The sequence below is a fragment of the Cnephaeus nilssonii genome (assembly GCF_951640355.1).
Source record: "Cnephaeus nilssonii genome assembly, chromosome: 11".
NCBI classification, from domain to species: Eukaryota; Metazoa; Chordata; class Mammalia; order Chiroptera; family Vespertilionidae; genus Cnephaeus; species Cnephaeus nilssonii.
This window is the reverse complement of record NC_137082.1, coordinates 35,090,259-35,107,543: the sequence shown is the minus strand read 5'-3', so window position 1 is coordinate 35,107,543 and position 17,285 is coordinate 35,090,259. Positions and strand designations below refer to the sequence as shown.

Below are 17,285 nucleotides of genomic sequence, written 5' to 3'. Positions count from 1 at the left end.
AGAAGCCACCTTTTCAACTTTCACTTTACCTGAGCCACCACTACTCCTCATACTCCATAACACCTCCCACCCCTCACACACACACAACTTATGTTCATCTTGGCTCCCACAATACCCCTGCCTGGAATGGCCCACCCACCCCTTCCTCTATTCCAATCCTGCTCATCTGTGTCCCATCATCTATGTCCCATACAGACCCTTCACGTGGACTCTTTCACAGTGGGCACTCAAAATGTTGGCTGAATTGGGTGGAACTTAATCCAGCAACCCTTTTCCTTTACTTAACATCATCTGATAGAAGCTAATAGCCCTATCCTGGAATGCCAACCAGAGTCCCAGCTCCTAAAGCTGGGAGTAGCTGGCTCTCTTTCAGAGACAATTTGTGTGGTCTGGCCTCTGCCTCTTACCTCTGAAATAAGAGTAATAGTACCCTACCTGCTTTGGTTCAGAGGTTAGAGCATTGGCCCGCTAACTGAAGGGTCATGGATTTCATTCCAAGTGAAGAACACGTACCTCAGTTACAGGCTCCATTCCCCACCCCCCCAGTCTGGGCGTTGGAGAGGCAACCAATCCATGTGTCTCACATGGATGTTTCTCTTTCTTCTGTCTCTCCCCTGCCCCTCCACTCTCTCTAAAAATCAATGGAAAAAAAATATCCTCGGGTGAGGATTAACAAAAAAAGAGAGTAATAGTACTTGCCAGAGAAGCTAAGTGCTTTGAGATGAGAGGCTCTGGAAATACAGATTCTCAAGTTCAAGGCCATGAGTTTAAACTCACCTCAGACCCATGCACCATTTACCAACTAATGCTAGGAACTGAAAGTTTGTTTCCAGCCAAATGCTTCTTCTTTTATCACAAATGCCCTAGAGTATAGCTGTTGAGAGAGCTACACTGAGGACTCCGGATTGCCTGTTGGCTTTTTATTTCCAGAGTGTGGAGATAGTTCATGGTTTCAAGAAAAGCCCAGAGTTTCAGGCTTGCTGTTCTCTAAAATCTCATGGTATAATGCACCAATTCATTCCCAACCTATGGGCTGTGAGTCCATCGGGTTCATAGTTATCACTCCACTGCTCTGTACTAGTATATGTGGCCACCTAGGGCACTGCCTGTGTACCACATGAGATATATATATATATATATATGTATATATATATATATGTATATATGTGTGTGTGTATATATATATATATATATATATATATATATATATATTACACAAAAATAAAAATAACTACCACGTGGCCACCTACTACCATTCATGTCAGACACAGTCCTAGGATAGAGAAACAAATAGTAGGTATTCAATAAATACTGGCTGAAGAGCTGTCTGCAGCCACCAGCCCAATAGCCCTGTCTAGGAGCTCGTGTCCCCCAGGGGACAAAATAAGCAGTGTTTGGAGACATTTTTGGTTGTCAAAACTGGAGAGGGGATGCTATAGAATTCTAGTGAGTAGAGGTCAAAGATGCTTCTAAACATCCTGCAATGCACAGGACAGCCTCCCACAAGAGAGAATTATCCAGTCCATAGTATCAATAGGGCCAAGGTGGAGAAACACTGCTCTAGAGGCCATTGAGAAAACTAAATTATTGTGGTGAAAGAAATGGAAACCAGACTGGGAAATACACAATGCTAATGGTGTAGCAGACTGTAAATAAATTAATACAGTGAAATAAATTAATAATATTAATAAATTAATACAGGTCTCTCTGACACTACTCCCACTGTATATACAAGCCAGTCACTCTAAGGACCCCCAACCTTGTCCTCCTTAGCCTGGCCCATACCCATTACGGACACATAGCCTTGCTGAAGCTGGCAAGGGAATCTGAGACTGAGCATTAATAAGAGGGAGGCAGAACCATGTAGAAAAGCACTTGGAGCCTAAAGAAGGGTCCTAGCTTTGACAGTCCCTAGGAAAACCACTTAATTGCTCTGAGCCTTAGTTTCCTCTCCTGCAAAATGGGGTTAAAAATCACACCCTGCCCTTTCTAACTAATAAAGCTTCTCCGAGTTTCAAAATAAGATCATGTATGTGAAAGTGCTTTGGAAGCCATAAAACCCTGTACAAATGTAAAGTATCTCCCTGTAGAATAACAGGCATTCACACTGTGGAGGGAATGTTATAAAAACTGATTTCCCATGGCAGGATTTTGTCCATTGATAAGTTATAAGCACTAAAGGCTATAGAGTCTTGGTCCCATGAGAATACCAAAGATACCAGAACTCACTGTGATATAGCCCACCTCAGGATGGCTTCTTGGTCAGTGCTATGACTCATACAATCCAAACCTCACCTTTCTCATCTCTAAAGGGTGGGAGTGAGGTGTAACACCACTTAATGCAAGGGGTTGTTGAAAAAAAAAATCAAAAGTGATCAAGTTTTTAAAGTGCGTGGCATTTCCCAAAGATAGAGGGTTTTCATTTTCTGAAGATTTTTCTCCCCCCAAAAATTGTTTTTACTTTGAAATATAACTTTCTTAGACTGATGAAATAACTTAAGAAAAGGTGTTCCTACTCTGCCATCTGTCCTTTATACCTCCAAAATTACCTCTAAAATCTAAGCATGAGAAGAGCTGTCTGCAGCCACCAGCCCAATAGTCTTGTCTGCTAAGAACAAAAGCTGAATGCCAGGCTGACAGCTCCTTCCTTGGATGTGGTCAGAGAAGGCTATCAGAACCCACTACAACTCAACAACCAAGTCTACTCCAGACTTGCTAAGCAATCTGCAACCACTTACTGCCCAGTGTGCAAGATTCAAAGGGAGAAAATGCTCTGGATAGGGGAAAGCAACTGATCGACCTGATGGAGAATTAAGAAACTAGCAACCATTTGAGATTTAAATGTCACCCTTGTCAGTCAACGTTTCCAAGTCTAATAAATTCTGGGAACACCGAGATGATCAAACTCCTCACCTTAATGGGAAGTCTTCCAGGTGGCCTCGTCTGAGTAGCAACCCCTCTCTTCAAACCTCTGTCCAGAGAACAGCAGCCAGGCCACACACATGTACAAATCTTATTTTTGTTTTTACAACTATCAGTCTTACAAAGATTACAAACAAGCAACTTACAGTTCTTGCATATGCATGTAGTAGAGAATCCACTCCTCAGATTTATTAGTCCCTACTTTCTTTTGCCGGAAGTAGACAAAGCAAATGTGTAATAATTATCAGAATAAGCTCTACTTTAAACTTAGTATTCTAAAGCTAATTATTTTATGACTAACCTAAGCCAAGCATTTATTCATTCAAACACCCCCCCACACACACACACACACACACACACAAAGGGGCTTCTGATTCAAATAAAGTACTTCCGTTTGATTCCTGGTCAGGGCACATGCCCAAGTTGTGGGTTCACCCTGGTCGGGGTACATACAGGAGACAACCAATAGATCTCTCTCTCAAAAAAACAAAAAACAAACCACAATAAAAACATATTTTAAAAATAAATAAATAGCCCTAACCAGTTTGGCTCAGTGGACAGAGCGTCAGCCTGCGGGCTGAAAGGTCCCAGGTTCGATTCCGGTCAAGGGCATGTACATTGGTTGCGGGCACATCCCCAGTAGGAGGTGTGCAGGAGGCAGCTGATCAATGTTTCTCTCTCATCGATGTTTCTAACTCTCTGTCCCTCTCCCTTCCTCTCTGTAAAAAATCAATAAAATATATTTAATAATAAATAAATAAATAAAAAATAAAAACAAAAGTACTGCATGTATTTCCATTTCCTGGTTTTTCTTTCTCAAAAACATTTCCTATTAAATCAGCTTCAAGCATTCATACATTGTGAGTTCCCTTCTGCTCTAATATTCTAGAACTCTCCAAAATACCTATTTACTAAAACTCAGATTTAAGCAATACACACACTCCACTGTATATCCTATGCTCTGAATTCTTAATATGCTTCTAGAACAGATCACACTGTATCCTGATTACATATGTTTACTTGTCTGTCACTCTATATGAGCATCTCAGAGGCAATGACTTGTCTTCATCTGCATTTACCCAGGAAACTAGCACAGTATCTGGCACACAGCTCAAGGTAACATATACTTATCAATCAAGCATATGAAGCAAGTTTCTAGCTACGTTCTTTAAAAATGGACCATCTGAAATGAAATGCAAATTTCTATCTATGCAGCACTAAGACCAAAAAAAGGGGATCTCAACATCAGAGTCCCTAAACCAGTGATGGGCAACCTTTTGAGCTTGGTGTGTCAAACTTCACCAAAAAACTGAACATAACTCGGGTAGTGTGTCACTTTGAAGAAAAAACATTTTTTCGCAAATGTTTCATCCTCAGGAGCAGCAAATGTTTCATCCTCGGCATGCGGCTGCCTCAGCGGCCGCGTGTCATCAGAAATGGCTACGCGTGTCAGTGCTGACACGCATGTCATAGGTTCGCCATCACTGCCCTAAACAGTACACAATATCCAATCTATTTCAAAATCTTAGTTTCCTTTTCTCAAATACACTACTCTTTACGCAACACAGCTAGATGAAAGCAATGTTCTTTTGCAATTTCCAGTTGTAACTCTAGATCTGAGGTGATGTCACATACCAACATGAGTATTTACACCCAACCTCCACCTCACCCCACAACTGCCTACTTCTTTAAGGACTAATGGGAAGAATCACATTGTCACCCCCAACCCTAAACTGTGGCAACTGCTCCTTCTTCAAATCTCCACCAAGCTCCATTTAGGGTGCTCCTGTGGGTGGTACTTACAGCCAACTTTGGACTTTAATTACTCCTGTCCTGGGTTTATTCCCATACCAAGAACCTCCTGAGAACATAGTTGTAAGGCAGGGCCTCACACCTGGGCCTGCTTTGGGACTCAGAGCCTCCTAGCTCTGAGCAAACTCAACTGTTCAATGGGAGGAGATGTGCTCAGTAGTCTGTGCCAAGCCCCAGGCCAAGCCCCCTGAGCAACCTGGTGCTTGCTGCCTGTTTGCTTGTGTTATTGGGGGGGGGGGGGTAGTTAGGAGGGGGGAGAAACATGTTATTTGGGGGGGGGGGGTTCAAGGCTAAAAAGAAGATAATGCACTTTGCTGAATTTTAACCCAATTAGGAATCCCTGCTCAAAAATTCACTATGACCCCAAAATACAGAAAAAATGTCATCTTATAGAATTAAAGAGGGCAAGTTTAATGATGGAATGTCCTGCTTCATCATCCCACCTAACTTCTGCTCCCCTATCTGAGAAACTTTTGTCATAACTTTTTTCTCTTAGAGAGAGAGCCACAGATCTATTCACTGTAGCACCCACTGGGCCAGGAAATCCACATGGCATCTCAGATGGCTCCTATCACAGAACAGGCACTCAAAAGAACACCTGTCCCTCCTGCTGTAGAAAACTTGGTAGATCAGAACAGTAGCAATATGATATAAACAGACTAGGAAAAAGCCATTGAACAAAGAAATTAGAACTCTTCAAAAAATCATTTCTGGCTCCTGACTGACTTATGAACCAGGAGTTCGTGGTTCAATTCCCGGTCAGGGCACGATTCCCAGTGTCCGGCGTGGAGGCAGCAGTGATTCTCTCTCATCGTTGATGTCTCTATCTCGCTTTGCCTCTCCCTTCCTCTCTAAAATAAATAAAAATGTATTTTAAAAAATAATTTCTAGTAGAAAAAGATATAACTTTAAAAAAGGCATTTCCTAGCCCCCACCCCTGTGGTTCTTATGGCATTCTACACAGCCTTACTAGTTGGAAATTCTTTCTTCACTAACTGGTCCCCCCCACCAGGCAGTAGTGCTCCCTGAGGATGGGAACTTTCTTTAACTTACTACTGGGGTTGCCAGTGCATGAGAACCAGTGGATCTTCATGACAGAACGCATAACTGAATGTCTGTCAGTTATCCAAATGACTGTCATCTTTCATGAAGTAGGCTGCTACCCAATCAGCAGGACATTTGCTTCAAGTTTTTTTTCAAGAAGGGGAAGATGAACTTCTACTAAATCGTCCATCTTCCGAGGCCTCATCAGATTTTGAGGTAACTGAAGCTATTTGGGAATAAGGTGAGCTGGATAAGAGCGTAATCTTTGAGGAGCAAAAAAAGTAAGCAAACTGATCAGGGAGACAGCATCTTCACTGTCCAGGAATGAATACTGGCCTGGTCATGTGAAAAATGCCCAACATTCTCATTTAATCCCTACAATAACTATAAAGAAATGTCTCTCAAACTTTAATGTGCATACAAAGACCTGGGGAATCTCATTAAAATGTAGGTTCTGCTTCAGAAGATCTTGTGGGGCCTGAAAGTATGCATTTCTAACAACTTGCCAAATGTTCCCACAGACCACACTTTGAGTAGCAAAGTTGTATAGTATCCTGTTTTTGCAGCCGAAGAAGCTGGTGCTCAGAAATATGAGACTTGCCCCAGATCACAAAACTAGTAAGTAGCAAAGGTGAAATGTAAACTCAGATCTTCTGATCCCAACCCAACGCCTTTTCTTCCGTACCATACCATACCATACCATACCATACCATACCATACCATACCATACCATACATACCATACATACCACTAACCTTTTGAGCTAAACAGTCACAACCACAGAGATGTATAGTTTTTGTGAATTCCTCAAATAAGCCTTCCAGCCAGCTTTGCCCTGTAAGGAAGAAGGAGGAGATAGAGCTAGAAATATCAGCTACGGGAGAATCGAACCAGCCAACTGCTCTTGTTAATCTTTCAGCTAAGACTCCTGAAGAAGAACCAAACAAACTTTAGGGGTTGCCAGATACTCATTCCTTTACTAATAAAAGGCCACAGCAAAGTATAACTGCTTTTCAAAACAACAACAACTGTCTCATTGATATGTGAATTATCAGGGCCACACAGCACACAGAACCAAATTAAATCCTAAACAAATGGCTAGACCTGCATGTTCTGGGCTATGCTGCCCAGACCTTGGCTGGAATATTCAGAGTATTCACTCTGCCCACTCTACACCTTAAAAGCAACAATCATGAGCAGGAGAACATCCAGGGGAGGATAACAAGGAAAGAACAGAAACACCAGGCAACAGAACAGTCAATGCAAGAGAGAAGATCTGTCCTAGGGAAGTGCAGGCTTGAGACATAAACACCATCTTCCTTGATCATTCTTGTCAAAGGAGTATTAGACCTGTTCTGAGGTCCCAAGAAGCAGAATGAGCAACCTCATTTCCCAACACTGTCTATGTCAGAGCTCAGAATTGCTCCCCAAGCTTCTAACTCCAGATCCCACCTTCTCTCCACCTCCCAAGCTGCTTCTATGGAGCTACCACCCCAATCTGTACTGGACGTAGGTACTGCAGGAAGGCAGATCTGTTCCAAATAAGAAAGGCGATTTTATAGTCAGAGTGTCCAAAGACAGACTATATGCTGTAGTGTAGGAGGATAGAGCATGTAATATAAATCCCATTAGCAGAGAGGTTCAATCAGAGGTTAATTTCTTGATGGGAATACTACAAAGGGAATCTGGGCAATGGATGGGTGGCTGGGTGAGATGAACCTGCCAACCCTCAGAGATGAATTAATCTCTTCCTGCTGCGTTTTCCTCTAACATTTCACTTATACACTTACCACAATTTGCCTTTTATCAATTTGCCTTTTGTACATGTGTGTGTTCTTCACTGAATTGTGAGCCCTTATAGGGAGAAGTAGGGTCTCAGTCATCTTTATATCCCCTTTTGTGCCTAAGACTATACCTGGGAAACCAAGGACATTTATGTCCCTCCTTTGTGCCAGGCACTCAGCTAGGCACTTTACGTATATCAACTTATTCCATATCCTTATAAGAACTCTAAGAATTGCCGAAACCGGTTTGGCTCAGTGGAGAGGGCGTCGGCCTGCGGACTAAGAGGTCCCAGGTTTGATTCCGGTCAAGGGCATGTACCTTGGTTGCAGGCACATCCCCAGTAGGGGGTGTGCAGGAGGCGGCTGATTGATGTTTCTCTCTCATCGATGTTTCTAACTCCCTATCCCTCTCCCTTCCTCTCTGTAAAACAATAAAATATATTAAAAAAAGAACTCTAAGAATTATTGTTATTCCTTTTTATAGATGGGAAAATTGAGACTCAGAGCAGATAAGTAACTGCCAAGATACTGTTGGTGAGTGGTTAAGCTGGCATTCAAATGGAGAAATATTTGCCTACACCATACATTATGCTGCCTCCCTCCTAGAAAGAACTCAATAAACATATGCTGACTTGAAACAAATACCTTAAAAACAGGGTAGTACTATATCCAACTAGGACTGTAGTTTGTTTCCTATTATGATGCTTAAATTTTCCTTTTAAATATAGCCATCCATCCTCAAAATGACCAATATAAAGTTTTTGTGTTTGAATATCCTCTGTCTCACTTTTTACAAGACAGTGGTGTAGCCCTAGCCAGTTTGGCTCAGTGGATAGAGCGTCGGCCTGTGGACTGAAGGGTCCCAGGTTCGATTCCGGACGGGGGCACATGCCCGGGTTGCGGGCTCGATCCCCAGTTGGGGGTGTGCAGGAGGCAGCCAATCAATGATTCTCTCTCATCATTGATGTTTCTCTCTCTCTCTCCCTCTACCTTCCTCTCTGAAATCAATAAAAATATATTAAAAAAAAAAGAATGGTATAGCACAACACAATCTTGGGCAAGAGGACTACGTTTTCTTAAACCCTTCCTACCCAAAAGAACTCTTAAGGCCCCAAGGGCTCCATCCCTCCTCCTAGGGGGCCTCGGCTCCATTTCAGGGCTCTGGACCACTGTGAACAAAGCAGCTCCTGGCTTTCTGCCTCAGAGATGTACACTCACACACATCCTCACAGGCCTCATTCTCCACACTCAGAAGTTCCCTGAATACAACAGTCCAACTCAAAGATCCTCGCATTTAGCTAAACTTCCAAACAAAATCTATCTTGAATTTTAAATCACATTATAAACCCACTGGCAGGCACTTAAAAAATATTTAATCTCCCTGCCAAATGGGGCAAAAAAAAAAAAAAAATTTGTCATTTGAATCAAAGGCGCCAGCATGTTTGGACAGCCAACACATGAGGCCTCTCTGACATTTCATCTGTCTTAAGAAGTAAACCAAACCCAATCTAGCCAACCATTTCTTGAAACAAGCAACTTAAGTGTCACCAAGGGAAATTCCCACTGCTCAGTTCCCCCGCTGGGTTTCAGGTTTTCCATCCCTGGGCCTCTGGGAGAGGAGATCCTATTGGCATATTAACCATTAAGATGCTGTGATTTTCCACCTGTCAGAATGGCTATCATCAACAAATCAACAAACAACAAGTGCTGGCGAGGATGTGGAGAAAAAGGAACCTTCCTGCAATGCTGGTGGGAATGCAGACCGGTGCAGCCACTCCATACCGTGGAGAACAGTATGGAGTTTCCTCGAAAAACTAAAAATGGAACTCCCATTTGACCCAGTGATCCCACTTCTAGGAATATATCCCAATTAGAAAGGATATATGCACCCCTATGTTCAGAGCAGCACAATTTACCATAGCTAAGATTTGGAAACAGCCTAAGTGCCCATCAGCAGATGAGTGGATTAAAAAACTGTAGTACATCCATACAATGGAATACTATGCTGCGGTAAAAAAAGGAGTTCTTACCATTTGCAACAGCATGGATGGAACTGGAGAGCATTATGCTAAGTGAAATAAGCCAGTCAGAGAAAGATAAATATCACATGATCTCACTCATTTATGGAATATAATGAACAACATAAACTGATGAACAAAAACAGATCCAGAGACAGAGAAGCATCGATCAGACCATCAAACCTCAGAGGGAAGGTAGGGGAGGGTGGGGGTAAGGGGGAGAGATCAAACAAAGGACGTATATACATGCATATAAGCCTAACCAATGGACACAGACACAAGGGGGGTGAGGGCATGAGGGGGGGGGAGGAGTAAGGACACATATGTAATACCTTAATCAATAAAAAATATTTTTAAATAATTTATTGGGGAGTTTTAGAGCTCAATAAAATGTTTGACTATTGAAGTTAAAAAAAAAAAAATAGATGCTGTGATTTTCAACCTGATACCTTGATTCCAGAGACCCAAAAGCCACATTCACTATAAATTTAACTTAAGATATCTTCCCACATACTGTTTTACAGCAATGTTACTAAACATGAGAGAACCACCTGACTCCAGCAATAAGCAGACTTAATGAAGACATATTTCCGTGAGCTCCTGGCCTCTCTGCATCGATCAGACATTTTCAGCTGAACCTAAATTAACCTGTAAGTGAACTGATTTGCATCCATAAATCCAAAAGAAATGTACCATTGTAGTGTGTCTGAGACACCCAGTCTCCATTTCCCAATCTCATACAATTCTCTTGTTAAACTAAATTATGCTCCTTTCTACAAACGGTTTTCATCTTTATTAAAACAGGACAAAAGGGAAATCTGAACCACCAAGGGTAGGTATTTCATAACTAGTTACAGTGCCTTAAAAAGAAAAGAATCTCAGATATCTGATCATCCTTCTTAGGAAGAAAACCAACAGGACACTATTTAGAAAGGTACCAAAAGAGCCCTAAGTTTCAGTGATTTTGTCATTTCACTTAGACTGCGATCCTGGTTTCCATCTGGTTCTCAGTGAAAGAACTTTTCCATTTTGATAATCAAACCAAAGAAGTCTGACTAACAAAAAGGAAAGAAAAGTATACTTACTCAATATCCACAATGTGCTACACTCTTTCATACATTATCTTAGCTAATCCTCACCATATAGTCATTTGAGATGTATATAATTTCCACTTTGTAGAAAAGGAAAGTGATGATAAACTTAAGTCTCCTGGATGGCAGGGATCATGTCTAGTGTCTCTACATTCCTAGTACTGAGCTCCCAGCACTGAGTATGTGACCTAGGACACAGTTTAAGAGCCTACCACATGCTTAAGAATGAATGCATGACTAAGGGAAAGGAAAAGAAATTTGGAAAAAATATTCATTCTAAATTTTGCTCTAAGCCTTTAACTGAAACCACTGACTGGAACACACCTGCACACTGCAAATAATCTACTTGAGCTTCAGAGGTTTGTTTCAAAGGACAATTTATCATCTTTCTAATATGTATGCCAGAAAGATACCATCCATATTTGGCTATACACTCCACAGGGCAGCGCCTGATCCTACTGAACTTTTTTTCTCCCACTCAGCACCACACCTTGCACAGGAGGGCATTTAATGATCTGAGCAATGACAAAGGTCATGATGACACCTTCAGCCATCATGGGAGTAAACAAAACACAAGATGCCCACAGCCACCAGAAGAACTAGTCTCTGAGTCATTACTTCCTGTCTCCAGCCTCATTTTCCTCTCTAAACAATGGGAATAACAAGAGAACACACTCACAAGATTGTTTTAATTCATTTAATAAATACTAAGCACTAATCACATGCCAGACACTATGCTAGATGTGATGAACATGATTATCACATCATGCCTCATGGAACTCACAGTCCCAGTGGATGCTGTGAGACTCATATGAAAAAAGGACTTTTACAAACTTCAAAGAACTACACTATTAGGAAGTACTGCTCCTCCCCTGTGTTTCCCAACTTGGTTAATGGCATCACCCTCTAACCACTGTCCAAGCTCTACACTTGGGAATTGTCCTCAACTCTCTCTCCTTCATCCTTCGCACAGTTCTAATCCATCACCAATACTCTTCCGATTGTCCTTCAGAAAAGTCTCTGTCATTATCATGTCTCATCTAGTTTTCCATGCTTCTACACTAGGCACTTTGTTCCTACCTGAATAATTACAAGTCTTGTAATAATAATGGCAAACAGTTATTGATCACTTACCATATGGCAGGCTTTGTATTAAGAGCTTTGCATGCATAACGTAATTTAATCCAATAAAGTAAATACTACTACCCTTATTTATAGATGAATCTGAGGTGCAGAGCAACCTACTCAAGGTGCACACAGCTAGTGACAAAGCTAAGGCTCAAATCCATATCTATGAGCTTCTACCCTTATCTGTTACTGGATCCCTGCCTCCAGTTCTTTCCTGGTTGGTCTACACTCTTTCCTTATGATGCTGCTGGAGTGTTCTTTCAAAAATCCAAGCTGATCTGTATCTTCAGGTTTAAGACAGACAGTGGCTCCTCACCATCTACAGGTTAAAGTCTGAAGGCTACAGGCCACTCCTGTGTTACCTATTTGTTGTCCCGCCACACTCTCACAGCTCCCCAAATTATTTGCTGACCCACCTCACATCTCCCTCTTCTGCGAAGCCTTTTTTGCCCTTCGCCCCCAGACAGGAACCTTCTCCTCTTTAGCCTCGGCCCCAAATACATACACACTCATGTTTCAGCACGGACAGGTATGTTTCTTTCCTTCTCCTCTCTCTCTCTCTCTCTCTCTCTCTCTCTCTCTCTCTCTCTCTCTCCTTCTCCTCCCTCTCTCTCTCTCTCTCTCTCTCTCACACACACACACACACACACACACACACACACCCCACACATAACTCAAACAAACTACACACTTCCAATCCTGAGTCCCTGGAGGGCAGGCACAATGTATTTTCATCTCTGTTTCTCTAGGTCCCAGCACAGTATCAAGTCAATAAGTGACTAAATGAGTGGTATGTGGTGGCGTTAACACCTCACAGCACTATCCCAACAAGCAGATATGACCTTTCCTCCAGAGGACGCTATAAAGAAGGGCAGTAGCTTCTGTCCTCTCAGGAAAACTCAAGATAGACTGCTTTCAGCAAAGTTATTACAACTGAGACTGGTACTCCATAGTCTGCTAGAAGCCTCGCTCCAAGCCTCTTTCAAGCCAATTCAATCACCTCTAAAACTGCAGAAACTAAACTAGCTTCAAACCAAAAGACCACTGGAAAATTGCCCTTTGATGGGAGATGGCGTAAAATGACGCCCTCCTCTACCACCCTGAAATGAGCAAAGCATTCCCAAATGCAGACCAGTAAAAACAATGACTCTAATTACCATGAACAACAGAGGACCTTCCAGACTGAGAGTCATCCCCCCCCCCCCCCAAAAAAAAAAAAGCTAGAGACAGCAAAATCTGATCCTGCTCTTCATCTCCAGAGCTACAACTGGAGTCTAGGCCACAAACAGATGACTGCAACTGCCTTCTCACTGGTCTCCCTGTTCCCACCTTCACTCCCTCAACCAGTCTGTTTTCCAAAGAGCAACCAGATGGTGTTTTTAAAACCATTATCAATAATTATGACAATTAGGACAGGCCTAACACCCTCCAACAGCTTTCCATCCACTTGAAATAAACTCTTTCCAAACTCTTTACCAGGAAGTTCAAGGTCCACTCCCCACCCCCTTATTTCCCACCACTCTCCCCTTCAATTACTGCATTCTAGAGACAGAGGTCTTCTGTTTCTTAAAACAGGCCGACCTCTGGGCCTTTTCCTGTGCTGTCCTCCGGGCCCAAAGGCCCCTCCCCCAGATTTTTCCAGAGCTGGTTCCTTCTCAAGAACAAATTTACCTTTTCAAAGGGGACTTCCCTGACCACTCTATCTAAAGTGACACCCATTTCCACCCCATCCCTCCCCATCAGTTATTTTTTCCCTACACATCACAACTAGACAATATTTTCTTGATTGATTTTCCTGTCTCTGTCTTCTCCCTCATTCGAGTAGAAGCTGTGTCTTGTTCACCCTATGAAAGCACACAAAATTCCAAAAGAATTGTAGACTATTGACAAAGGGACATCCTCAGGATGGGCTATGTTGTTATGTTAAAATGAAGAAAATATCTATTTAGCCCTTACTATGTGCTGGGCACTGTAAATCCATAATCTTCCTTTCAGAAAGGTAAATTAACTAGTTCAAGGTCACAGGGCTAGGGACTATCAGAGTTCAAGTTAAGTAACTTATCTATAGAGCTTTTCAACCCCTCTCACCTTTGCCCCCTCTTAGGGGAAGGGTCTCAGGCTATGTATGGTTCACTCTCATATTGCCATAACAAGAAAGATTAAATGTCTAAATTGCTTTACAATTATTAAAGCATTTTCACATTCACCTTAAGAATATAAAGCAAAAAGAGAAAAAAAGAATATAAAGCTCTTACCCAGAAAGCCATACAACAATTAAAGTGCCTCAAGGTTCAATATCCCTGCCCTTAAACACAGCAGTGGGGCCTGGGGAGGAGTCCTGGCCAATGGAGGAATGGAATCTTTATTTCTGGTATAGAGGGACGGGGAAGCGGTGAGTCACGGGGTGAGGGCTTGGCCTCTGTGAAACTCTGGTAAGACCTGGCTCTGAAGCACCAAGAAGCGAATCACAGAGCTGGGAAGCACTTTAGGCCTCATGGAGGCAACACCTTGGCTGACGGATGGGGCAAAATGAGACAAGAGGAAAAGTAACTTGCTCAAGTTCACTCAGCAAGCGAACAGAGCCGGAACCAGGGGTCTCCTCTCCCCCTGTCCCCTTTCCTCTCCGTCAAGGAGGCTTCTCAAGGATGACTCTGAGCCAGAGGGTGGAAAGAGCCAAGGGCAGCTCATGGACTCCACAGAGGGGTAGGGGGAGGACCAGGAAAGGACAAGTGTCAGGGAATCGGCAGTACCTGGGAAGGGTGGGTGAGGGCAGGCCAGAGGGAGAAGGAAAGGCGGAAGGGAAACGAAAAGAGTGAGAGAGAAGTAAAGTGTGGTGAAAACAGGGTCTGAAGGGGCCTGGTAGAGTGGCAATGCCTGAGGGGAGGGGGCTTGGAATGAGAGTCTGATGGTGGAGAAGTCCAAGGCTCGGGGAGACACTGAAGGGAGTCTGACGGGGGAGATTCCAGGACCCGAGCAGATCCTGGTGCGCGTCTGACGAAGGTGGAGTCCGGGCCCCGGAAGCTGAGGGCAGTCTAAGGGAGCCGGGCCGACTCACCACGCTTGTTTTTGGTGCCGTGCTTCTTGGCGGCCGTCAGCTCCTGCTCGATCTTCTTCTCCAGAAATTCTTGCTTTTTACTTAGCATCTCTTCCGTGTCCCGCAGCCTCTGGATGGCCTCCTGGGGGGTCGGGCCGCCCTTGCCAGCCTTACCCCCTCCCGCCCCGAACAGCTTCCCAAATACCGACATGGTTGCTGCTCGCCGCGCCGGCCTGCGCCGTCCGCTCCGGCTCGGCTCGGCTCCGGCGCCCGCTCCCGGCCCAGCCGCTCCCTGCCGCCGCAGGCCTCTCCACCGCCTCCGCCCCGCAGCTGAGCCCGGCCGTGCCACCTCCCATAGGCCCCCACGCCCGGCTCCGCTGGCGTCAGGGCAACACGCCGCCTACTACAACTCCCGGTGGGCAACGCGCTGACTGTGCCTCAAATATAATGGAGAGAGGCGCACGGCATGCCGGGAAGCTATAGTCTTCCGGCTTGAGGCGCTGGGCGACGCGTGTTGTTTGGTCTGTCTACGGTTAAAGGGCGAGGGGGAATGCTGGGAAATGTAGTGTCCTTGGGAATCCACTCTGCGGGGGAAGAACAGAAAGAGAAATAACTTTTTTTAAAAACACACACTGTGGCCGAAACCGGTTTGGCTCAGTGGATAGAGCGTCGGTCATGTACCTTGGTTGTGGGCACATCCCCGGTGGGGGGTGTGCAGGAGGCAGCTGGTCGATGTTTCTCTCTCATCGATGTTTCTAGCTCTCTATCCCTCTCCCTTTCTCTCTGTGAAAAATCAATAAAATATATTTAAAAAAAAAAAATAAATAAATAAAATAAAATAAAAACACACACTGTAATTAACATTATGCGCATTCTGTGATCCAGGCATCGTGAAAAGTACTTTATATACATTATCCCATTTAATTCTCACAAGCCTATGACAAATAATACTGTTCTGATTTCGTAGGTGAGTAACCAAGACTGAGAAATTGAGTGATTAACTAATTTAACTTACTATTCCTGTCTTTGCATTTGCTGTTCCCTCTGCCTGGAATGCCTTTCTATTTTTTATTCACCTAATAGGTTCTTTGAAATACTTTCTTGGGCAAGTTGCATCCTCTACCCTGTGTACCTCTCTCTTGTGGAAACTGTAAACCGGAGAAGATAACAGGACAACCTTAAAGCTTATGTAAGCTAGGGAATGGAAAGTGCTTACTTAACATAGGCCTAGCATAGTAGGGGCTCAAAAATGTGTATTCATGCTCAACCGGTGTTGCTCAGTTGGTTGAGAGTCCTCCCATGCACCAAAAGGTCGCTGGTTGGATCCCCAGTAAGGGGCAAGCAGGAGGCACCCAAAGGATGATTCTCTCTCTCTCCCCCACTTCTCTCTCTCTCTAAAAAAAAAAAAAAAATCAATTAAAAAAAGCTTTTAAAATAAAAATGTGTGTTCATTCCTACATATTCTGGGTCATCATTATGCACAATAATTAAACCAGTAAGTGACACAGAACTTTCAAAAGTAGCAGAAATATTGAGCATTTCCTCCCCCTGCATTACACAGGCCCAGCTGGATGTGAGGCCACATTTCATTGTTTTCCCTTCTCCTTTGCTGTCAAGAATCACTTCCCCACCCATTAGCAGTGAGGTCTCGAGTAACAGCCAATACTTCCCTAAGCCCACCATTCTAATTTGCAGCCTCCAATTGCCAATGAAAAAAAACACGACTTCTTAAAGGCCTTTTTTATTCTTCATAAACCTTTCAAATATGTGAAGTTGCTTGGGAACAGAGTTTCAAATAAACTAGAGGCCTGATGCACGAAAATTCGTGCAAGAGTAGTAGGCCTTCCTTACCCCGGCTGCCAGTACCAGCTTCCCTCTGGCACCTGGGACCCGGGCATCCCTCCTCCGGCCACCCGCAGGCACCTGGGACCCTGGCTGGCTTCCCCTGGGCCCCGGCTTTATCAGGAAGGATGTCTGGACATCCGGAAGGTCATTCAGCTGTCCAGTCTAATTACCATATTACCCTTTTATTATTATAGATGACAGCTTAACTGAACTTTTTCTCTATTATTTCACATGAATCTTGTCTCCCCACCACCCCCCAGACTATGATCTAGATGTGAATAAAAACACCTCTCAGATATTGTTCTTGTTTAATCTGCCACAATCCCAGCTAGCATATATAAGTACCCATTCTCAGAGAATGGGAGAATTTATTTCACCCAACTTTCCAGGATGGAAGACATTTTTCAAATGTGAGAGACAAGCTAGAACTATCAAGAATTCACAGCAGCATAAATTGTAAAATATGTCACACTTGTGTTTGTTTTATAATTAAGACATTGTAATGTTTTTATCAAAATAAAAAATAAAAACAGAGACTTCAATCAAGCCACTTTATGGATATAATCACCCTTCCATATCTAAGCAATCTGTCCCCTCCCCTCTTTTT

General features: G+C 43.4%; 1 protein-coding gene across 1 annotated transcript in view; it reads right to left on the bottom strand.

Annotated features, from left to right (window-relative positions):
* CHMP4B (charged multivesicular body protein 4B) overlaps nt 1-15,193 on the bottom strand; it is a 38,899-nt gene extending 23,706 nt beyond the window's left edge. The window contains exon 1 of the mRNA XM_079783610.1: nt 14,855-15,193. Within this exon, the coding sequence (XP_079639736.1) occupies nt 14,855-15,044 (190 nt within the window). The 5' untranslated portion in view covers nt 15,045-15,193. The remainder of the gene's footprint in view (nt 1-14,854) is intronic.
* Nucleotides 15,194-17,285: the final 2,092 nt, after the last annotated feature.